The 25100-nt window shown below is 35.9% G+C and overlaps 1 protein-coding gene and 2 long non-coding RNA genes across 15 annotated transcripts in view; 1 reads left to right on the forward strand and 2 right to left on the reverse strand.

Moving 5' to 3' along the window:
* The window catches only part of SORBS2 (sorbin and SH3 domain containing 2), a 209857-nt gene that overhangs the window by 116685 nt on the left and 68072 nt on the right, over positions 1–25100 (forward strand). For 4 of the 13 annotated variants that reach the window (XM_087874683.1, XM_060686783.2, XM_060686784.2 and 1 more), the window contains 4 exons: positions 2428–2664; positions 11361–11858; positions 15093–15237; positions 18188–18378. In XM_087874683.1, the coding sequence (XP_087730809.1) occupies positions 2428–2664; positions 11361–11858; positions 15093–15237; positions 18188–18378 (1071 nt within the window). Of the gene's footprint in view, positions 1–2067; positions 2665–5783; positions 6156–11360; positions 11859–15092; positions 15238–18187; positions 18379–18945; positions 19113–25100 lie in introns of those variants that run through there. The other 9 variants (XM_087874685.1, XM_060686785.2, XM_060686786.2 and 6 more) reach the window with 5 other exon arrangements.
* LOC117680273 (uncharacterized) lies at positions 570–8634 on the reverse strand. The gene is made up of 4 exons (XR_004595609.2): positions 8533–8634; positions 6262–6368; positions 2750–2788; positions 570–691 (listed from the first exon to the last, which is right to left on the reverse strand). It is a non-coding gene; the product is annotated as an uncharacterized LOC117680273 (long non-coding RNA).
* LOC148112610 (uncharacterized) lies at positions 13450–14819 on the reverse strand. The gene is made up of 3 exons (XR_015729113.1): positions 14762–14819; positions 14132–14293; positions 13450–13709 (listed from the first exon to the last, which is right to left on the reverse strand). It is a non-coding gene; the product is annotated as an uncharacterized LOC148112610 (long non-coding RNA).

The following is a 25100-nucleotide window of genomic DNA, read 5'->3' on the forward strand; positions in this document are numbered from 1 at the left end:
AGTGGGCCACAATTTGAAAGTTCTCCTAGACATTAGAGGCACAACTGTTTAAGGAAGAATTGACATTATAGCTAAGAAGACTTTTACAGAAGTACAACTTTTTTGCCAATTGTGGTCTTTCCTGGACCAAGAGACCCTACTTACAGTTAGTCATGTCCCAGTCATATCCCATTTAGTTATGTGTTCTGACCCCCAAGTCATGCTGGCAAGACAGATATTAAGTAGAGTTTGTTTATTGCAACTTAATACAGCGCCAAATGACCCACCAATGGTGCCAGTGAAGCTCTGCCCCAGCCCTCAGCTTTCACAGTCTGAATTTCTGGGTTCCAGAAGTCCTAGCCGATCCATAAGGCAAAGAGGGAGGTAACAATACCCACAAGTACCAAGTCTGCAACGCAAGTCCAGAGTTCCAGACACCAAAGCACGGTCCAAGAGTTTGAAGTCAGAGAACCAAGGTCAAAGTCCACAAGTAAAGTTCAAAATATGGCTAAGAAACATGATCCAAGATTCACAAAGCAGTATTCACAAAAGCACATCAAAGTAAATAGGTGCTCGCGACAAACAGACCTTTCCCCAGTATCTGGTTAAATCACTCTTCTTCAGGTATTCCTTGTGAGGCAGGGAGAGGCTGCTTCCTCACAGGCAGCCTCGGCGACCCTCTCTCTGTCTTCCTGCACTCTGCTGTCCCCACCTGCGGATCAGGCAAGGGAGAAAGCTGTTCCTTGTCAGAGGTGTTCTGGAGCCTGTCATCCCCGCTGGCCCTCTGCAACTGATCTGCTGCTGTAGGCAGCTTTCTGTCTGGTTGTCTGCGCCCCTTCCCCCCACTTCCAGAAAGCCCTGGGACTGCCTTGGCCTCAGCCCCTGGTCTTTCCACTCATTTGAAGGGACCATGCCATCCTCAACTGACAGTCGCAATTCACTCTCCTTCTCCAAACTGGGCTCCGACAAAGCCATGACACTATTCTAACACACTGTAATTGGGCTTCCCTTGAAAAACAACTAGAAACTTTAATTGCTTCAGAATGCAGGACCTGGGTAGAAATGGCTGTATCTCAAATATATTCAAGTTACCTAGGTGCTTTACAAGTTACATTGATTAACAGCTGGTTTCCACCTATGGTTCAAGGTGTAGTTATTATTCCTAAAGTCCTACATATCTTCAGACCTGTATCTAAGAGACCATATTCTCCTATATTCCTCTGCCAAACCAGTCAGATCAAATAGGCACAATTCATGACAGGTCCTGGGTCTTCAGAATTGTCACCTGACAGGCCTCAAAGGTGGGCATTCTCACTCTTTCTACTCTGTCAAACTTTGCTTAGTAGAAATTCTACCCACTTTATTTTTCCAAGACTTCAGGGGAAAAAAATGGAAGACTTACCTCTTTCATCATGTACAGGAGATGGGTGTTCTTTAACAGGAAGGAGGCTTGCAGGATTATGGTATTTGTATTTGTTGGAAATTATTTTTTATATGTATTTATATGTACTTGAGGTTTGGGAGGTAGTTTATCTATTTGCATTGTTAGCTGCCTAAAGGGTGCAGGATGGGCAATATACAAGACTTGTTAAGTAAATTAATAATTTGGAGGGGGGGGTATGTGCATGCACACACATACAGATTTGCACCAGAATAGTTTTATTTGCATGATCTATCCCATGCATGTGCATTTTTTCCTCTCTGCCTTAACAGTTCTGATAACCAGTAGTTTTGTTCTAAAAGTAAAATATTTTATATCCATGTTGTTACACAAAAAAAGCTTTTGCTGCCATCCTATCTGCAGTAAATTAAGTAAAAACTACATTCGACTCAATGTTACATTTTTAAAGGTAGAGATGTAAAATGTCAATAAATATGTGCTAATTTTCCATCTAGCAAAATAAAATATTTTTTTGGAATGTTGTATTTTGCAGCTTGATTCAAGAAGCATTGATCGCTATGCCAACGTTTACGTTTATTAGTGCCTAGATTTTAAAAGACAACTCTGTTTACTTTCCTGCTAACGTTTTGCTTTGTTTCTTTCTCCTGTAATATTGTTTTGTTGTGTGGATGCTTTTGGCAAATAAGGCACCCCCCCTACCCCCTAGGAAAAAAAGTTTTGGTAGATCTGGAATATCTAATCTGAAGAAGAGTGGAAGTAACTCCTGTTCCGTAACAACCAAACAAATTAAACCATATCCTGATGGGAACTACTCTACTAACAAGGAGTTTCTTCAGAGGACAACTTATTCTAAAAAGTCTAACACAAGAATGTCTTGCACACAAAAAAGCACAAAACCACTGGCCTCGGTTTCTAGCACAAAAACAATAGCTGGCATTAGAACTATTGTTCATCAAGGCCACAAACAGCCTCAGAAACGTAGAGTTTCTACCCTGAAATTAACTCAGGCACAGAATGCGTCTAGTAGTGTTCCTTCTCATACACAGCAAATGCCTGAGCCTGGTGGTGCCTCAGCAGTTCCATGGAGGTCTGCCTCACCTGTCCGTAACCCCGTGCCTGAGATACACAAAGCATCTCTCTCCATTCAGATAGCCCCCATCACTGATTGTAAAGCAGCACCTGAATGCCAACATCATCCATCTAGATTTTCTCCAGACCCTTCAAAGATGCTACCAGAAAATATGCAACAAATGTCTGATGCTGCGGCTGCGCAATACCATGTGGTATATTATCTTTATCTCTTTCTCTGTCTTTTTCATTTTAGCTCTTTCTTGTATCACCTAACTCTTTTCTCTTTAGCGTACTCACATGGTTCTGACAATGACCACAAATCCTGGGTAAAACTACCTGTCACAATAATGAAAAATCTGTATTATTATTATTATTATTATTATTATTATTATTATTATTATTATTTCTAAATACATTCCGAATCCATCTTAGTCCAAGGAAAGAAGAGAGACAAAGAACATAAAACATTTCAGTCATATAAAGAGAACATTTTCCTGCGTTCTAGATAGGGCAAAGTTGTGATCAATAGAAAGGAGACTCCACCAAAAAACAGATCATAAATTTTCTGATTATCACTAATTGGCAGCAGTGCCAATATTGAAAGACATCTCTGGTCTCCTATGCCTACATGGAAAGTTCACCTATCCCTTTCACACACAGTTATTTGCATTTAAAAGTTAGGAGACACACTAATATGGCATTTCATTAAAAAGAAGGATTTTGTGCTGAACTAGAAAATCAATGACATTTGACAGAAATATTTAGTATAGGAGTATTTTGAACAGCACTTCACTTTTGCTGGGTAAGATGTCTATGTTCTGTATCTGCACTATTAAAAGAGACCCACTCTCACCTTTCTCCTTTTATTGCACTGAAGTGATAAAAGAGAGGAGGGTGGGTACAGATACATTTTTGACATTTCTCCGTAAAGTTTTCAATTCTCCAGGGAAGGTTGCAAACTGAATAGTATTTTATGCTTTGATTTTGAATGAATAGGAATTAACTGTTAATAGCACACTAGTGGATGTGGGCATATTTCGCTTAATGCTGCTGCAGTAGTTAGGTTTTTTGGCAGAGAAACACAAGTTTTAAACAGCTTCTATTTATGCATCAATGAGAAAATACCAGACTAACCAATGCAGTATAACTGATTAAAAACAGGGTCATTTTATAGGTCCAATAGTTGGCACCCTTCTTATTTTAAAATTGTTTAACACTTTCTGTTTAAAGTGTACTTAATAATGTCTGACTCTGAGATTTATTATTTCTCAGAAGAATAATTCACAGCTAAATGGAAATAATACATAAAGAATTTTCATGAAGGAATTTAAGATTAATAGTTTATTAGTTATATGCCATTGAGTCAGACTCAGTGCCCGGTGACTGCATGGAAAAATGCTCATCATATTGATCATCTTTCAAATTACCTCACAGCTGTTCCAAGATAATTCCAGTAATCTCTTTGATCCTGTTTATTTATGTTATCTGTTGACTTCTCTTATTCTTCTCAAAGTCTTCCAGTCATGATATTTTATAAGTTTTTACTATCTAATTATCATATCAAGTGAGCAGTCAGTTTTTATTGGTTCAAGACTGGTTGACTTGATCTTCCTGAGGTTCATGCAGCTCTTAGCAGCTGACTTCAGGGTCATAATTCATAGGTTTCCATTTTCTTTCACCCATTCTTTCTTAAGTGTCCAGATTTCATATCTTTCAACTGGAAAGACCATTGCTGTAACTAATATTTTATTGCAATTTAACTGTCAACATCTTTCATGTTCTTGTCTAAGTTCCTTATCTCATTACATCAGAAAATTAATCTCTACATCTTTAGCATGCTTTCTATCTATATGGTTGAGCCTCCAAAAAATGAAATTATCTACTATATTTCTTTACATATTAAATTTACTGTTGTTTTCTTCATATTTAGTACTAACCCAGATTTTTCACTTTCCATTTTCACCTTCAGAATTAAATCGCCTAAGTTTCCTTTACTTTCAGCTGACAAGGGTTCCCATCTCCATAGGAGAGTCAATTTAGATCCCAGTCAAGCTGTTCAGGAAAGTGAAGGCAGCTAAATTGATGTACCAACTGACAGAGAAATGTTTAAATGATCAAGAAGGGATTAATCTAAGTAGAAAGTTAAATTGAGCATTTTCATTATGCTCTATCTCTGGGAAACTGGTATGAATAAAGTACCATATTCTGTGGCTCACACAGTTAATCAAAAAAGCAAGTGAGCATATTTTTACTTTTATTCCCTGGAGAATTTCATTCCAGTGAAGAGCTACTTTTAGTGCTTTTCAAATGTTGCCCAGGTTTGCAAAACTCTTTTCCTCCCCCAAAAAAATCCTTAGTAAGGCACACATAACTTCCAGCGCCAGTGGTAGCAGGGTGGGGGGGGATCACTTTTGGATCAGGCTTCTTCTTCTTTTTTGCATCACTCTTTGCATTTCCATTTTATTGCATAAAGTGAAATATGTTTTAAGGTTTATTATATATAATGGACTGATGAGAAAAGCTAGAATTTGTAGGATTCATCACAGTTTCATTTGATACTAATTGCTGGAATCACTTGTGTGTATTTCTCCACTTCAGTATACTATGAATCACCACTTTCCAATTTCCAAGTCATAAACTCAGCAATTGTGTCATCCAATCAAGCATAATATTCATTAAGAACTTCTCAATTTCTGTTCATTTTGATGGGATGGGCACACGGCAAAGTCTGATAAATTCAACACTATTTCAGTAAAATTGAATAAGTGCCGAGGTCATTCATCCATATGAAAGTTTGTCATTATTAAATTTTAAGCTTTCATGTGTGATATAACATGTTATATTTTTACATCCTGCTTTGATTCAAAGATACTGAAGTAGAAATTATTGGTAGACATTGGTAAATAACATCTTCATGGCAGGAATCAAAAAAAGACAAAATGGCAGAAAAAACTATGTACACGTAATTGCACTTATATTCTGTATGTAAGGACAATATATAGGGCATGATGTACATCACATATGTAATATGGGAAACAAAGTTAGGAAGCCATATAAATTAAGGACAAAATAAATATGGAATGTTTTAAATTTTTAATGGTTTTTAAAAAGTGCATATTGTTTTATGAAAAGGACATTCTGTATAATTCATCATAATATAACAATTACACGTGTATAATATAAACATGGCTGGTTGAATACTGTACTTATGCTAGTTTGGATAACTATTGTAATATTATAAACACATGTTCCTCAAAAAAAATCACTATTACAGGGTTTTTACAATCAACTGAAGTAATGTTTGACATACTAGCCAGGGTTGGTGGGGCTCTTCTGTGTCATCTTAGTGACAAGGCAGAGTTCTAGAATATTTCCAAACAATCTATTTCATCCTATAGAAGGCCATTGTATTAACAAGAAGGAAAACCACTCTTACTTAAAGGAGGCAGATCACCCATTGCAAAACATATAGACAGCCATTAAATTTTAGAAGGATACTTATCTGGTTAGCTACATGTAGGGAAGGGAATGTCATAACATAAGATGTCTTTGTGTCACAGAATTGCTATATTGTTTGAAGAAACTCATTTAAATATTGTCTATTACTAATAGTAGCTTGGGATATTTCTGGGGATATGGAGGTTTCTTCTACAAAGATATTACATATGGAGCTACGACAAGCAGTAGCTTGCAACAACCATTTGTAAGTTTATTTTCTGCATTCCTGAGTTGCATTGTTCATTTGCCCCTATGCAATTTTTAAATCCCATAATTCGTATGGAAGTCTCCAAGGTAGTTTTACGGCTTACCATTGGCATGCTTATTTAGATTTATGTGTGTAACATAGAGAAGGCACCTCTTCGATTTGGATGTACAATAAAGGAAGTATCATTCAGCTGATAAAATAGTTCAGCTTCTGGAGAAAAAAAACATAATTAAGAATGCAAGATATCCAACAGTCACCACCACAAGTTATTTATATAGGCCAGTTTTCCATAATTACCAAAAAGCATAATATCTCCCAATCATTACTGAAGTGAAATAAAGCCTGTCCTCATTATTTTTATGAATTCTGATAAACCACATTTAAAAAAATTGAGATTAGCTCTTTACAAGGTATTTTTACCCATGTCTGTGTGTGTGTGTGTGTTAAAAGATGAATATTGTGTGCTGTTTTATTCTATACGTTAATTAACAAAAATCAGTTCACTTTCTTCATCTTAAATTCTTATTTGTGTCTTGTTCTTTTGAAGCAAGGCCAGCAATGTGGTGTCATTATTTATTTTGCACTATGCTGTAAGTCTGAATTTTATGTTAAAATTGGAGATTCATTGTCCACAATATCTGTAAACCATTTGTATTGGTATATTTAATTTCATTACTTACGAAAACTTAGGCAACCTGATAAATATATTTCAATGTAGATATTTAGAGAAACAACATTCCATGAACTGCCCAAATAGATTCTTTATATTCTGAATTAGGTTTTGAACTTTGGTGTCTATAATTTCCCAAGCAGTAATTTTACAGAGTGCTATCTTTTTGATATATAAGTCTTATGACTTAAAGTGACAGTTATCTTACATTTTCATGCAAAGGTGCGTAATTTCCTCTGAAGGTGACCCAAACTGTAAGTTGCCAGGAGTCACTGAAAGTGAGTTGGGTGACCATATAAATTTTCATAAATAAATACCTAAGAAATGCATTGCCTGAAAACAATTACAGGTTACATTTGCTATGTGTTACTATGCTCCAAGCAGATCATTTTTGCTGATCACTTCCTAGCAGGTATTGTATACTATAAGAAGTAATAAACTTCATAATGCTTTGAACATTTTATTGGAGGAAGTCATTTATTTCCCTGAGAGTGGGAATCTAAGCTGAGCAAAGAAAGTTGAAGCATCTCTTTATAACAGTAATCAAAAGGAGCTTTTTTGTAAGAATTAGAAACAGAGGGCAACTAAAAGCCTATCTTTTAGCTACCTACATTCTTTTCAGGGAGAAAAAGTATGCATTTGGAAAGTTGACATGAAGGAAATTCCATGAAATTTGCAGTTCCCCTACTCACAGAGAGGGTAGGAGATAAATTGGAAAAACAAAAGGAATTCCTAATTCTAACTGCCATCAAAGGCTTATTAATCCTTTGAAATTTTCTGAGAACTTTAGGGATAGTTTTATTCAAAATAATATGGTAGTGAGCTATTACTGCCTAATTTCAATATATTTGATCAGCTTCCCAGACGATCTAGTCCACAGCTCCAGTATAATATTCTTGAAGGTCTCACAAGCAAACATAAATCATATCCAGCCCTGTGCAGCTTCTAAATGTTAAGGTCTATTAGGTGCTGCCACCTGCTGAGATTATGTCTCAGGAAATGTATAGAAATATATTGTAAAATCATTAATAGTATGCTGAGTGCTTTTTTTCATGTAGCCTTAAAAAATGTAAACGAATCACAAGTCCAATAAAACAGAATTTTCAAGGATTTCAGTTTATATGAGCAAATACGTATTACTTAATTCCTTCTACTCTGTTCCTTATATGCACTGAAGGGATAAAACAAATAGCAGAAATTGATGCTGGGGTAACTTTATTATTTTACAGTCCAAATCAGGATACCTGCTCTGTATCTCCCCAAATCACACACAGTTTATTAGGAAAGGGATAAATAAAAGACCCCAGTTAAGATTGTCTTTCATCAAATCATAGGATTCGGAGGTCTTAAAGGGACTTGGAGGTCTTCTAGACCAGCCCCCTAACCAAAGCAAGAGTCATCTTTCCTTATGTCAATTTTCCATTCGCCATGTTTGAAGATTAATCTGTTTCTAGTTTATAGGACTTTTTCTTGCTGTTCCTGTAGTTTCAGTCTTGTTTCTTTCACTCTATTTCTTTCACTCCTTTCATTGTGTCTATCCCACAATAAAAACAATCACCCTTCTATCCTTCATTTCTTTCAGTCACTCATCTTCAAGAATCACATCAATCATTTAAAATGTATATCAATTCCTTATGTATACATATGAGTATATGTATACTTAATCCATATATTTAGAATACTTTTTAAAGAAAAGATACGCACTTGACATTTTTCATTCATTTAGGAGTTTCCTAAATTTTTTCCTCTGTTGTCTCATTCCCACTCATCAGTTCATGTCATCTAACAAATAATTTTCCCCTGGATCATATTCATTCAGAATACTGCATAATTGCAGATTCATATTTGGTTCTTCAATTATAAACATTTACTGGATAAGCAACTATAACCACAGTCTGTAGAAATTATTTTATTGTATCCATAACAACCAAGATGACATCAATTCATACTTTATGACATGCATTTCAGCTCTTCTATTCATAATTAATCTTATATCTTTGTTTCCCTGCATGAATTCATCAACATTCCATAAAATCAGATTACCACTCAAATCTATTACCTGATTCCCCTTAATTTTCTTTAATTTCTTCCTTTATTTCATGGTTTTTACCACTTATTTGTCTTGCATTCCAGTCTCTCTCTTCCATATGTTATGTTAATCCCCAGAGAGGCCAATAGATGTTCACCTCTACTATCCATTTTGGTTTTCATCAGTTAAGTTTTTTATTCCAAATAACATTTTAGTAAGATAAGAATTGATTTAGTTTAAGTTAATAGTCTTTGTTAAACCCATGCTTTGTGTAGCACTCTTCTAATAAGGACAAGTCCTACCAATGGCTAGCTTTAATCTAACCATATACATGTGATGTTATGCAAGCTGGGGCCTCTAATCTAGAGATCATCATGCAAACCAGCATTCTGTTACTTGCATCCTCAACTATGAGGGAAGTATCCATCTAGATGTTGCTGAACTACAATTCCTATCCAGCCCAACCACCATAGGTAGTGTAAGAGGTTTTAGAATATGGGGAATTGTAATTAGTAATATTATAAAGTCATAGCTTCCCACACTTTCTGGACTATGGCATCTCAGCTACATTTGTCTTCTTTATTTCCTCTTTTACCACTTCAGGTGTTGAGGGAAGCTACATTTGTGCTAATACTAAATGACACATTTGCTGTACATTCACCATTTCTGCAAGAATATGCATTTGTTTATTTTATAAAACATTATATATAAAAGCTTGTATTTCTTGAAACAATCTAAGAGTTCCTAAATTTGGGGGACATGTTATTAGAGAAAATCAAGAACAATTTCCTATCTATGTATGATTCATAGTGTGTAAGTAATAACCGAACATATTCTTGCTGCTGGCATCTACCAACGGGTCCTTCACCAACCACTTTATCTATTTCTTTAGTACTGACTTTGAGAATTAAAAATTAACATTAAGGTGCCAGTTTGTTTATTCATTCCCAGTATAATATATATTATTTAATTATATCATGTAAATTATAGGCCTTTATTATAATCATCAGCTTAGATCATTAGGATTCTTTATTGCACCCTTCCAGTTTAATATTGGCTTCTAAAATTCTCTACACTTTTCTTAAACAAACCAGAGTGTATATAAAAAGCAGATACACAGTGCAATATAATTATTTTGATGAGGCAAATATATGTATAGTAAGTCCTATAATCATATGCTAATTAAATATGGATAGATCCTTCCCAGCAATTTCTTCAGAGAAGACAAAGTAAAAAGGTCCCTCATCCCATGTTTTCCATCTCCTTCCCAAATAATCATTTCCTTTAGAAAGAGGGAAATTCTTCATGTAGAAATTAGATCCCTTTTCTAATAATTGTTTATTAGAATAATTACTAATGACCTAATTACTTTTACACAAATCTTTTTCTATTATGTACTTCTATAGCTTTTTCTTTCATGCATATTAATATTACACACACATCTATCCCAATATAAGTTGATTTTGAGTCAAGCCATGTAGACTTCAGCAGTCTTAGGCTCCTACAGAAATAGTATGAGTTGAGCATGAAATTTAGGATTGGGGCTTTTGCTCTTGGAAATCTGTATACTTCTAAATGATTTATATTTTAATAAGGGAAAGATATCTATGTGAAAACTTTCAGTTAGTGGAAACAGCTTGTTCCATGTTGTCTCCTTCCATGTAGTCTAAATAAGCAGTAAACCCATTTCTCTTTGTTAATTATTTAGTGATAACTTTCACAAGTTGAAGGGGGAGTGAAATCAGAGGATTTCATTTTGCCCCTAGTGTTACAAGCAGCCTTTTCTTGCCTCCACCACCCTCATCCAGTTATTGAGATGGAATTTGAAGAGGAGAAACCTATATATGTGTACATGCTTCTCTTTTTTTCCTCCCATTTATCCAGATTCAAATATCAGGAGACCACTATCAATGGCTCACTCTCATTTCTTCTTCATGGCATAAACTTCTCCTATACATGAAAAGGATGAGTATCATGATCCTTTTTGCCATTGAGTCTATAAGAATGGCATGCAATTTGTACACTCCTGGTGTACAGTCCATTGCTTTCATATCTTGAAACCATTATATGGAAGTCCTTTAGGAAGTAACTGGGGCTTGTTTTGTTTATTTCAATTAAAAAGGAGGTGCAATTGTGTATTTTTTTTAAAGTCCCTCTAATTTTACTGATAAATTAAGCTTAATCAAACTTAATTTAAATAAACCCTCAAACAATATAAGTTAAGGAAATGAATATAAATGTTTATTCAGTACACTGTAGTTTCTGGCGTTGCTTCTATTACTGCTTGACAAATTCACTTAATATGTTTTCCTTCTAAAATAAACTATATTTTCTTTTCTATCTGATTTTTATTTTCAACGCTTGGAAAAAGACACACACAGAGTGTCTTTTTTTTTTCTTTTTGTATACTCTTGAACACAACTAAAGGAAAACACTTTTAAAAATCAATTTTAGTAATATGTTTTCTTATGTTTGATTGTTTTGTTTTTTTTTCAAAATTCAGCTTGGAAACCAGAAAGTGACTGCCAATGTGATGGAGGTAAATGCTTCCCAGATACACAGACAAACGTCAGCTGAAGCTGCACCGTTGCCTCCCTCACCACCACCACCTCCTCCTCCTCCTCTTCCCATGGTTCCGGTTCACCAGCCCTCTCTCTCACCTGACAGTGGCACCCATGCAACTTCATGTCCTTTACCACCATGTGATGATTTCTGGCCGTCACACATTTATAGAACCCCGGCCCTTTCACCGTTCTCCTATACATACCCCTTCCTTCTACCTGACACTCTGCTCCACAAGACTGAAACTGACTCTATTGTGTCAGCCATGAGTGAGTTCTCCTCTCAGCCAGTGAGCGAGTTCTCTGCTGCCATGCTAGATGAGCTACAAAGCTGTAACTATGATACTACTGACTGTTCTGAAACACCTTCCCCAACCTTGAGCCAGACGTCTGCTGCGTCTGATGGCACCACCTTAACCTCCACTGCTGCCAGCTCTCATGTAATTATCCTTCCTTTTTTCTCTTCCATTCTGTTCGACAATGCCGTCAAGGTGGAAAAGAAGCTAGTTTTGGTCTGTCACCTCATTTAATTAATTGGCATGCTGATCATTGGTGGTATCTTGTTCTGTAAAGATTTTGAGCTTTTCCCATGCAATAAGGAATATGGTGGGAGGAACATAATTACAATATTCCAAACTGGTGATTTTTACAATATCAGTGAAATAGAAAACAGTTGTTTCTTTATCTTATCAATTAAAACCAGGAGGTTGCACTTTGTGTCTTGATTGACAACTTGCAAAAGGAAGGCCGGTGAAGCAATCCAGACTGGATGGTACTGAAGTGTTCAATAGGATTTTGTCTGTGTGTTGAGAGAGGTGTGAAAAGGCATTAAGGCACTGTTTTGCCCTCAGTGCAGAAAACCATTCCTATTTGCGGGTAATATTAAAGGATGAAAGTTTAAGGCACTCATTTGGCCCCTCAATCTTCCGAACATCTCAGGGGGGAAAAAGACAAAAACAACAGTTTTGTCCACCTTGTGTGCTCCGGGGAATGCTAATGGGTCCTGATGTCAACTGTTGCAAAAGCTATTCAAATGTCTTTTTCTATCTGGGAAATGCATAAACTTACCTTCTGTCACTAGTGTGCTATCTCAATCCAATTTGCAGTTTGCAAAGATTGAATTTTGATTGTAACAAAAATGTGATGGAAGCACACCTGCACATGTTCAGTTTATAACTTCATTGTCTTGTAATTCTGAGCTGATTAGCTTCCAAATTTAATCTGCTTGGAACCTGATTCAGAAAATTGCTGCAGTTATGGTTTTGAGCTGTGGGGGGGTTAGTTTTCTATTGGTGGGAACTCTTCCCACATCTTCTGGATTCCTCATCCCACTCCAAAAACCACAGTATTTTGGTTTTTCATTCCCTCCCACACCCAACTTTCTTCCTTGCCAATTTAAAATTAAAAAATGACCAGCTTGGCTTGCCTCCTCTTTCAGGGCATTAATGTTTGGAAAATTGGCTTTGGCTAGAAGGAGCAATAGGTGATGCAAGAAGCGGGAGGTGGGAATATCAATTGGGCTTCTTGCCAGGTGGGGTTTGCATGGAATGAGCATGAGAAATTTGTCATTGCTGTCTACATTTCAGTGTCAGATTTTCACCGCAATACTCCCTTGCTCCAATTGCTTCCACTATCCTGAATAAATCTACTGGTTATAAATCCTCAGTCCCTCATATTAAAGAGGAATAATGTTTAGATTATAATCACGTCTACAGCATGATGCTAGCTTATATGTACAGAATCTTTAGGCAAATTGCAAATAAATGAGAAAAAAGTGAAATCTGTATATGCCCCTACAATGAAATTTAAAATATTTGAAGAGCACAAATATACACACCTTGTTAACCATTAGTTGTAATCACTGCATAAAATAGATTCTAAGTCAATTTACCCCCTAAACTAACACTGCCCTTTGCATGTATGCTTGTGTGTGTGCATATATGTGTGTCAGAGAGAGAGAAAGAGTCAGAGAAATAAAGTATAATTTTAGAATTCAATTTCTGCAGTGCATGTGAGTTCTTTTATTATATATTTAAAAATGAAGGAAGATAACAGACTAAAAGCCCAAATACTTACCTAAAAGCAAAAAATACTAAATGGGTGATAAACACATTTATCCTATCATCAAACTGAGAAAAAGATGAGACATATATCCAATAAATGAGTAAATAAAATTTGTTCCCAGGTAAGATCAACAATTTGAGCATAGGATCCATTTATTCTTATAACTTGCATTCTATTTTGTAGATGACAGCTGTGTGGCTGGCATAAACTAGTGTCTAAACAGGAGTCTGTGGAGGGTAAAGTGTGAAAGTCAATATGCTGGTTCGATCAAAGCTGTGCCTCTTTATGTTGCAATGTGGCAAATAAATTTATTATTATAATAATACACAAAAAAGAAAGATGTCATGGCCAACATCTTGTTTTTGACAATGACCAGTATTATACTTAATAAAACAAATTACAAATGACAGAAGTTTAAATTTTAAATGACCCATCAAAAGTTAAAACAGTGTTTCAAGGATCTGTATCATGTTATGGTCTTTGGTTAAGACCATAACGTGATACAGATCCTTGAAAGTTTTTAGGTTATCCCATGTTGTTTAGGTTATCCCATGGTTATGTTGTTTGTAGAACAACATCTTACCAGAATAGATAAGAGTAGAGGCAATTGCTTCCAATGAAATATATTTACATCAGAAAATTTAAATACCTGTATACCTGCTGTAATTCCTCCTTATCATGTACCATAGTTCAAGTTCAGTTCCATCCACACAGATAGAAATGTAGAGAAGAGCTAAGTGACATATCATTCAAAGTAATCTTCCTTCAATTCTTTCTGTTTTTTAAAAGGATTTTGAGGCCCAAAGCTCGTCTGGATTTTTTTTAAAAAAAAATACCAACCCATTAATGTTAAAAAAGTTGCAGCAATGTAATCATAATAAATGGAAGCATATCTAAAAGGGTGGTACTTTTTAAAAAGAAAATAATAAAAATATTGACAGAATTTAGCAGACAGGGTATAATTTCTTATAAAAAGGTACATATTGTTCACTGATATCGTAGTCACTGATTTTTGTCACTTGAAAGAAATTTGGTTACTTTCCTTGGGTATTTTGGCTTGGAGGACTCCAAGTGAATAATAGTAAGAGTCAGGTATAGGGAAAACAAAAATTAGATCTTCAGAAGAATGGAGAAAACAATTTTGACTATCCCCTTCATTTTGTAAGCAGTTGCTACTTTAACTGAGGCCTTTGTGAAACCTAATGTAATGCAGTGATTAAGGTGTTGTATTAAAACAGAAGATGTAGGTTCAACTCTGCTCTCAGCCATAGAAACTTACTGAGAAACTATGGGCTAGTTGGTTTCTGTTAGACCAGACTCTTGCACGATTCTTGCTCTAGGATAAAACAAACAGAGATCTAATTCCTATGTAAAGTATCATGAGCTTTTGATAAAAAGTAGGTCTCCACATATAACAAACTAATTTCCCCATAATTCTAGGAATGATTATGGATTGTAGCTAAACACTGGAAAACTGGCTACTGTTATGAATTTTACCATTCTCTCCTTCATCTTTTATATTGATGGTGGATTTCAGACTTCAGAAGTGTATTGCATATGACTAGATATGATTTTGGGATTTTGTTTTTGTTTTGTTTCTTTCCCCTCAGGCTCAGATAACAGTGAATGGGAATTCTAGCTTGGCAACCAGCCCAATGAGTTACTTTCAAAGGCCTTTCTCCCCTTCTTTGGCCTACTCTCCACCAGTCTCATTCACTTCAAGCTCCTCTCTCCTGCAACAGAGCAGGACAATGGGTGAGTTTGGAATGCAAATAAAAATGACACTTTCTTTAAATCCATAAGCATTATTCACTGATTAATAAGAATGTAAATTGAAATTATACCAGAATTCCACCAGATAGAGTTCTTCATAATTCACTTTTCTCAAAATAGGTTCCAGCTCTTTTACCATCGCACATACTGATAATGGTAGCAGAAAAAACCCACACACTGCCACTTTTTTTTTTTTTAGCTTCCAAATGACTTAAGAATACTGGCCTTCCGAACAGAAAATTTGACAGCAGGTTTTCATGGCAGCCAGAATATTTTTCTACAAAAATCCCTGGAAAGAAAGTCTATCTAGATCATTTGGAATTAAAAATATGTAAATTTGGTCAGTGAGAGTAAAAGCATACTTAAATAAATATTAAATTAAATATATCATACTGTATCCATGCCACCACAGTGTAAATTAAGATTATAGGTCCACATATCCTTTATGAATTTATGACAACTGTTGTCCAATAGTTGTTTTTTAATTGTTGAAATTATTTATAATTTGAATTTGAATCAATAATTTGAACTAATTATTTCAATTGGATTAAATATTTCTTCATAAAACTGAACTTAAATCAAGTGCAGCATATTGTAGATTGTTTAAGTAAAGCTACTAAGCCCATGCCACAAAATATTGTAATGTGAACTATGCACATTTGCATTTTTAGTAATTTCATTCTATTGAATCCTGTCCCACAGAGTTTCTGTTAATATTCCCTTTATCAATTGCTGTAACCTATCCCCGAACTCTACCATAATGATGGTGTTTTCCTCTTTTTAAAATCCTTTTTTTATTATTTGGGAAATATGCAAAATATTAGGTGTTATCCAGTACAACTTTCACCAAAAAGTCAGATTTGTTCATAAACTTTTATGTTCCTTCATTCCTGGGAACATTTAAAAGCAGTCCAGTTTACTCATACTTCGGGTCATTTACCACTGCTAAATTAAAATGTTCCCTCCTCATCCCTAACTCAGCAGAAAACCAAACAAGCATAACATCTAGCAATTCCAATCTTGCTTACTGCCATTGTTCCCAGTCATTGTCCTTCACCACTCTTCTTTCCAAAGCAATTGGTGACAAAATTTACCTGATTTATATACCTTGATTCTGTCCTTCAATGTGAGTCAGAGAAGGGAGAAAATATTTTGATATTTTTTTTAAAAAAAAAGCAAGGAAGGCATGCTTGTGTTGTGAGTGCACAAAAGAGAATATGGCCAAAGAGAATATTTTTTTCCACCTCTTTCTGCTCCACCTGCTGCAATCCATGTTGTCTTCCACTCAACTGTCAGTTTTTATCCTCTAAATCCATATTCTACTGTACCTCACTGAACCTTCACAAAGTTAGATTTGAGGTCCTCATGCCTTTTGATTTTGTTTTTGTATTTTCAATCTGCTCCACCCTTTTATGCATTATAATTTAGAGCTTTAAATATGGCAAGAAACATTTGAGTATATATAGTTAGAGATATATGTCAAAATATAGTAGAGATGTAATGAAAGGTTTCTAAATAACCTTTCTGTTATGAACAGGGTTTCTGAGTTGTTGTTTTTGCTACAGTTATGGTAAAGTGAAGGATTAAATTATCCCCTCAGCTTCCGAAAATGCCTTTTCTATCTCTCTGCAGATTATATTTATATTTTTAAAAGCCTATAGATTAATTGAATTTATACACTTGATGTTATGTCTGGTTATGCCTTAAGCTCTTATGATGAAGGCAGACAGTTTTTGCTATTTTTGGGCTGTAGAAACATTCCTTTTTTCTCTCTCTCTAAATTTAGTATTATGCATATTTGGAGAAAAGCCCAGATATCTAGATATTTTATCCATGCTAAACCTAAACTGCCTTACCATATATGCTCCTAGCTATCTTATTTATAGATTGCAAATTTTAACAAACAAAAGATCCAATGTCATATATTAATAGTCTTACTATTAATTTAATAGTTCAACTATAAATATTAATTAAACATTACATTCTTCAAATCAGATAAATAGGTTGGGTTTCCTTTAGAACTATGAGTGATGCTGCCGTAGATCAACAAGATAACTCAGCTTTCAAAAATTGAATAAGAATAGTACAATTAAATCTGAACATTAACAATACACTGCCATGGCTATTTCTGTGCTGATTGGTCTTAGTCTTTAGTCTTAGTCATCTGTAAAATGAGAATGTTGACATTTTTACCTTTGATCAAATCTATTTTGCAATTTTGAAAATTTTCTGTAGGAATATGTGATTTAACTCAGATTTAATTTTGTATTTTAAAAAATTAGCGAGAGAGAAACAGAAGGAGGGATTTAGTATTTTTTACTTGCCAAGAGTCTCCCTGTGAGGGAGATATGTAATTTCAATAATGTGATAAATAAATAAATAAATAAATTTAAACTATTTGCAACAACCCTTAATAGCAACTGCTCTGCCTGTTGAGATTTCTGTTCAAAGTAAATTTTCATTATTAGGACTTTATAATTATAAAATGTCTTCCCTTTCCTGCTATTCACACTTCCATCTGCTGGGTCTAACCATTATGATTTGTAAACAGTGATTTATGGATTAGAACTCAGCCAATTGTGTTTTGTGATGAACTAAACCAGTGGTGTTGTGAACTTAAGGTTACCAGTTTCAGGCTGCAAAAATCTGGATGGCCACAAGATAGTCTCACAAGATTATCTCTTTGTTGCTACCTGGTGGTCATCCTGACATTCGCAGCCCAAATCATCTGCTCTGATTTGTAGAAGCCTTCCAGCATCTGAAGCAAAAGACCTGGAGAGCTAAGATCTGCTGTGTTCTCGTGCTGCTTTCTGTCTAGTAGTACAGAGAAGATCATCTATATGTGTCTGTTTGCCTTGTGAAAATGCATTTTCGAATATGCAGGCAAAGCAGGGCACTTCTACAGTTGTACAGCCTTATGTTATCTTTGTAGAATCCACAGAGATGTACTCACAGCATGCACACTCTGTTGGTGGCGGTGACAGCAGCAGCAGCACGACCACCACCACCATACCGATCTGTAGGACTTCAGAGGAAGAAAAGAAAGTCACAGTCATTAAAGCACCACATTATGCAGGAATTGGGCCAGTTGATGAATCAGGAATTCCAACGGCAATTAGAACGGTAGGAAATGTGTGTGTGTGTGTGTGTGTTTTTGTGTGTGTGCACTTCATACAATGAATGTCTTGTTGACGATGGCTTTTGCACATTTTTCCTGGCTTTATATAACATGAAGTAAAATATGCACAATCAGAGTCACTATGGGGAAAGAGACAGGTATACCAGAAAAGCCCTGTTTTAATTTATTTGCCATCTCCATTACACCATTGTTAGAAAAAAAATTGTTTGCTCCATTTTTTTCAACCTCTTTTAAAACTTGTTCATCTTGTTCAAAGTTTGGCATTTACTGCCACTTTTATCAAGATACTCTTACATATCCTGTCACCCCTTGCGTTTATGAGTGAACAGAAATAAAATGAATGAAAGAATGTAAATACCTTCCTCTAAACAGTCTCTGACTTAGCTGTAGCGCTGGGAAGCACAGAACGGAACTAGGCTCTCTCCTTTGCTGACATGGAACGAAGCAGAGAGGAAAGTACATTTTCAGGTCAATGTTGAACGCTTGCCACTAGTTAGTGCTTGAGTGCTTTTAGGATGCCACAGTGAAGTGTTTTGTTTTCAGTTAGGCTGAAGCATTTTTTCCACACTGCTGCTCCAGCAACCCTTTTCGTCTGGGACAGGCGGCAGCAGTAGCTGCTGTAACTGGTAGAAAGAACAGTTTGTCAATCTTCTCAACGAAAGGGATAAAAGAACAAGGAGGAGCAGGAATGAAAGCAGCAAAACCTTTCAGATTTCAGGTGACTCTTTGAGCAATGCTGTGCTACGGAAGCAGTGGGAGTAGCTTGCCTGCCAATGACTTCAGTGGAGATTAAGTTGGGGGCGGGCAAAAAGAGGGGGGGGTATTGATGGAGAAGTTTTGATCAGGTAAGGTGAGATATGTTTTAAAAATGAAAAATGGTGGGAATTAAATCCTTGCTTTCCTTAAATATGATTTCTTTAACGATATATAGGCAATCATGATGATTTTTTGAAACCACAGCTTGATTATATAGAATAGCTATTTATATTGACATAGGAATTAAATTCTTCCAGTTCATATCTAATGGACTTGGCACATAGCTAGCTATATATTAAAATCTTTCAAATCAAATTCTCTTGATAGACTAACATTTGTAATAATATCTCATTTTGGTTAGCATTTTGAAAAACATTGTGCCCATATGTTCTCTTCAATTCTATGTAAGTTTGTTCAGAAGTCACTCTTCTAGATTTATGAGCGCTTATTCTTGGGAAAGTGTGCTTGGAAGTAGATTTTTTATATCTCAGCACAATTGCAGATGAGAACTCTAAAGAATTATATTTCATGCACAATTTTGATTTATTTACAAAGTTGTTTTAAAAATGGAATACACACAAATTCACCTTAAGATGTAGATAAAGTGAATATTCAGTACCAGGAGTGTTAGAGTTGCAGTAGATATTTATATTTATTTGCAAATATGTCACCTAACTTAAACAAAGTTTAATGTATTTATCATTTTAAAATTTATTTTAGGGAACTACATCCATCTCCAAGTGCAGCTTGGTAGAAGAAAGGTGGATTGATAAAATGTATAAGTAAATAGCTAAGCTAATGGATAACTGCTGCACTCTAAACGAACCTGGGAGTTGTTCCATTGCACTCAAAAATAGAAGAAAATAGAAGCGTATCATTTTAAAATCAAATGTTCTATGTGACCCTTTCATTAAATATGATGCAGTATTCTGTTCAAGCTCAGTTATGATAAATACTCTCCTTTGCTGGGAAATTAATATACTTTTCATCATTGAGCCTCGATGACTCATAGAATGACAAAGTGCTTTTTGCTATTTTAAAAGTAACTTTGAAAGTGGCCCTTAATTGACATGGAAGTTGTTTTTGCTAGTTACTGCAATGACTATGCCTTCCAGCTAACCAGGGTAGCCTTTCTTCATTCATTCCAAGATTCTCAGATTCCAGGTTTGGTATAAAAGAAAATTATATCTGAGGATGCTTAGGATATTGATGTCTGGCACTGAAATAGTTTCATGATTCCTCCCAACTGTATGTGACTCATTATCACTGGAAGTACCAGCGATAAGAAAACTTATAAGCCCTAAATACTACACAGTTAATAAAGAATTAAACCTATTACATTTGAAATAATGGCATTTGTTTCAACTTCTTATTCATCTACTGATTTTAACAGCTACAGTTACCCTTGTGTTTTTCAAAGTAGAGTTAGTGGATAAAAGCAAAGCTTAGAGAGTCTCAACAGTCTTGGCCTAGGCTTTCCAATAATTTTAATGCCTAAAGTAATTTATATGTTCATTTCATGTGAACAAACATAGTATGGTACACTTCTGTGCACTTCATAATCATGCATATTTATTCTTTGGTATCTTTACCCAAAGACGGAACACTAAATGAAAAGAAGCCACATTTTAAGCATGTTGACTTCTGCAATAAAGTATGAAATTAAAAGTTTTGGCTTCATCAAGTAAAAGTTAGCTGCAAAAAAGGGAAGTTTTAATACTGTAGCAGAGTTGACTACTGTATATTGTGCCCTTTGCTGAACAAAAGTATCTTTCAGACAAGGGTTTGGAAAGATATTTTTGTAAGATGTAATGTCTACCCATTTAGGAATTCTGATCACTTTCCAAGAGTTTAAGCAGCCCAGCACCCTATTAGCCTCTGGAGGATGGAAATAAAATATTATAGGTTGAATAATTTTAGCAGTTATATTAAATCCTACTTAAAATAATCCAATGTAAGAATTGTCTTATTGACTTGTTAATAATTGCCCACTGAAAGTACTACAAAGTATGAGAATATCTATTATATCTTGGACATTGTTTTGGAAAATACAGATTCCAACATGCTAGCTATAGAAAACATTGGCCCTTTGAATTTTTCATATATAGACTTTTTATAATTTTATTTCTGTATTTTTGGGGTCCAAAACAGTGTAAATATTAAAATATATCCTGAGTACAATAGAAGCTAGTTTATGTATATAAATATAGTTATTGTAATATAGTACATAGTACATAGTAAAAATGTAGAATTAGTGTAGAATGTATGAATAAATCATTTCAGATGTAGAAGCTTTTGTAAATAAAAATACTAGATTGCATTTTCAAAGCACAGTGTCAAATAGTGAGATATATAGAACAGCTAATAGTAAAGTGTATAGAACAGATGCATGCATGATTTCTATTTAATCAAATTATGCCCTGTATGTTTTTCATTATGTGCGATGATTAATCTGTTCCTAGGAAGAATATAGAGGCATAGATGTGGCATATTTACATCATATTACAAGATAATGTTGTATCACGCTACTTGTACATGGTTTTGCATTTGTTTACTTGTTTTTATTAATCAAATGATCTATCCAATGAAACTCTGAATTTCACCATCCAATATTTTGGACAGTTACACTTTTTTAACCATGATTAACCATGTATTAGCATGTGTTTAAGAGAAGATATGGGTTTGTTTCCAAACACAATACTTTACAAAGTGTGTTTTCTTAAAACTACACTTGCTAGCACCAGCCTTTTGTTGTTTTGCTCTTGTTTGTTGTAATTTTGCCTCGCCCTGACGAACGTTCAAAGAAAAACTGATACACTTTCAAGAAAATTATGGGCATTAAATAATAAGAATGTGGATATAGTTTGTTTCTGCCATTTGTCAGAAATGATGTAAGGTCTTCTGCTTGGGCGGACGGTTGGACTAGATGACTCACAAGGTCCCTTCTAACTCTGTTAATTTGTTAATCTGTTAATCTGGTTTCAATATATGCTTTCCTAGAAATGTTTGTTTGTGTTCTAGGCAGGTGTGATTATTGCGTTTCTCTTGCCCAAAGAAAGTAAGATTATGCAGGCATATAATCTGCTTGGTAACCAAAGCCTGATAAGTACTTGTTAAGCACCAGTTCTTTCTCCTGTCTTGCAGGAGGGCAGGTGGATGAGATTATTATTTAGCGTATGGTGATGTACAGAAAGCCAGAAGTCTACAGCTTCGAAGAGAGTAGATATTTGGCAGCCGAGGTTGAGAGGTATTAGCTGGTGATGTCACCCTTACCTGAGGATGCTCACTGGGGACTCCCCTCTTCTGTCTCCATGTGGGTTCCCATCAAAGTGGTACCTATTTATCTACTCTCGCTTTTTACATGCTTTCAAACTGCTAGGTGGGCAGGAGCTGGAATGAATAGGGGGAACTCACCCCTCCATGCAGTACCTTGGTCTCAAACTCAGGCTTGCTGATCGTAAAGCCTCCATTCTAACTACAGAGCCACCACATCCCTTGCAGATGAGAAGATGTCTTTCTGGGAATATAGAGGAATGTCTTTCTCTAGCATTATGGTAGGCCTTCCCACTTCCAAAATCCTGCCTGGGAATTTCCCCACTGAGGAAGCACAGTAGAAAGGAGCTGGATAAGAAATGATGGACCAATCCAGTGGTGAAATGTAAAATTTGTTACTACCAGTTCTGTGGGCGTGGCTTGGTGGGGTAATGTGACTGGGTGAGCGTGGCCAACTTTTTTTTTTTTTTTCAACTTTTAAAACCATTTTTTCTACAACCTCTTTGGCCATAGAGGTTGTAAAAAAATGCTTTTAAAAGCCTCTGCCGATCAGACAACTCAGCTGGGATTGTCAGAGGCTTTTTAAAAGAAAAAAAGCCTCTTACGATCCCAGCTGAGCCGTGCGATCATCAGAAGCTTTTTTTTTTTTTACTTTTAAAAGCATTTTTTCGGCCGAAGAGGTTGTAGAAAAAATGGTTTTAAAAATAATTTTTAAAAAGCCTCTAATGATTGCGCGGCTCAGCGGGGCATGGGGGGGTCAGGGATTTTTGCTACCGGTTCTCCGAACCACCCACTTCCATCGCTACCAGATCGGGCGATCCAGTCCAAACCAGGAGCATTTCACCCCTGGGCCAATCCTTTGGATTACTTTTATATCCATAATTTTAAAGAACTGGCTCGCAATTTAATCACCTGTGTGGAAAATAATTGTGATGACCCTGGGCTGGGCACAAAAGCAAAACAGCCAGAGTGAAGGCTTAACTCCCTTTTATTGGTCCAACTTTCCCCCCAAAGTTCCCACAGTTCATTGTAAGTCCAAGAACAACGCTCCAAGCGCACACATGCACCTCCACTAGTTCCTGGCTGCTGTGAGTCCAGAGGAGCAGCCAGTTCTGAGAGCAGACAGAGTTCAGGAAACTTGGTTCCAGGGAGTCTTCGTAGCACAAAGGGTCACTGAGACTGCAGCACAACCCAAAGCAGAGCTGTGTCACTGACTACTTGCCCACGACCAGGCTAAGCAAAGCAAGGCAAATCAAACTCAGGCAAAACAAAGCTAGGCAAAGTGGCAAGATATCGGTAACTGCAAGTGAAGCTAGAAAAAGGCAACGCTTGTTCCTACAAGCACCCCTCCCCATGGTGTCTCTTTAAATCTTATTCCCCAGGTTAGCCTTGTCACGGGTGGGGTGCCCTCCTCCCAAGTCATCTGTTCGCCCTGTGCTGATCCCATCTCCTCTCCATTCTCCGTGCTCGAGGAGGGGGGGGTTATTTATTTATTTTATTTATTTCGTCAAGCAAGTATTAGATAACAGATCTAATGTATAGACATAATTATGAATACATGAGATGGATACAAATACAAAATTGTTCTCCATAGCTCCTCTGCTCCACTGCCTACTCATTCTCTCTCCTTCCCCCTCGCTCGGTTGTTCTGTGCCCTCTCTCCATCACTGGCAACTCTTCAAGGCCCGAGGGACCCAGGATTGCTCGTCCTGTTTCTCGGTCGTTCTTCCGGGCCAGTGAGGCTACACCATCCTCCTCTGTTGGCCCTGGGTCCGTCTTGTCCTCCTCCTTGGACCCAGGCTCCGACGTGGCCATGACACTAATGTCCATATAGAAAATATGAAAAACCCATGTGTATTGTTGCACGTTATGCGCTCTGTTTAGGAGAAAATTAGGTGTTGCTCAAACTGTGGAGACCATCCACAGCAATAATATATTTTTCTTACTACTGTATAAGTTTAAAAAGCAGTGTTGCTGGCATGTCTCTGGATTTATGTTCCCTACCACTTCCCTGTTTCTGTACATCTTGGACTAAAAACCATTTCTATCTATATTGGATTCAATAGAATAAAATAAAGTTAAATCTATATATAACTTAGCTTCTTGTCTTATATAAAATTTCAACATTTGATTACTAGAATTTTAATACATTCTATAAACTATCCAGTTTTAATGGATAGTTTTTTTGTAATGCAAATGTTGGGTCTGCCTAATTCCGAAAAAGAATAAAAGATACTTGCTTGAACTAGATTTTTCTTGAGAAAAGGATTTTGTCCACATTGTCTGCACAGTTGGTAGACTTACAACAGTTATAGTTACAACAATTTATTTAGTGTCCATACAACATCACTAAAAAAAAGTGACTTGTGACCGTTTTTCACACTTATGACCATTGCAGAATCGCCATGTGATTTACATTTGGATGCTTGACAATTGGTTCATATTTATGACGGTTGCAGTGCCCTGGGGTCACATGATACCCTTTTGCAACCTCCTGACAAGCAAAGTCAATGGGGAAGGCAGATTCACTTAACAACTGTGTTACTAATTTAACAACTGCAGTGATTCACTTAACAAATATGGCAAGAAAAGTCATAAAATGGGGCAAATCTCACTTAACAAATTTTTCACTTAGCAACATAAATTCTGGGATCAATTGTTGTATGTCGAAGACTAC

This window comes from Pantherophis guttatus, chromosome 8, assembly GCF_059756535.1.
Source record: "Pantherophis guttatus breed Tessera chromosome 8, ASM5975653v1, whole genome shotgun sequence".
In the NCBI taxonomy this organism is placed as follows: Eukaryota; Metazoa; Chordata; class Lepidosauria; order Squamata; family Colubridae; genus Pantherophis; species Pantherophis guttatus.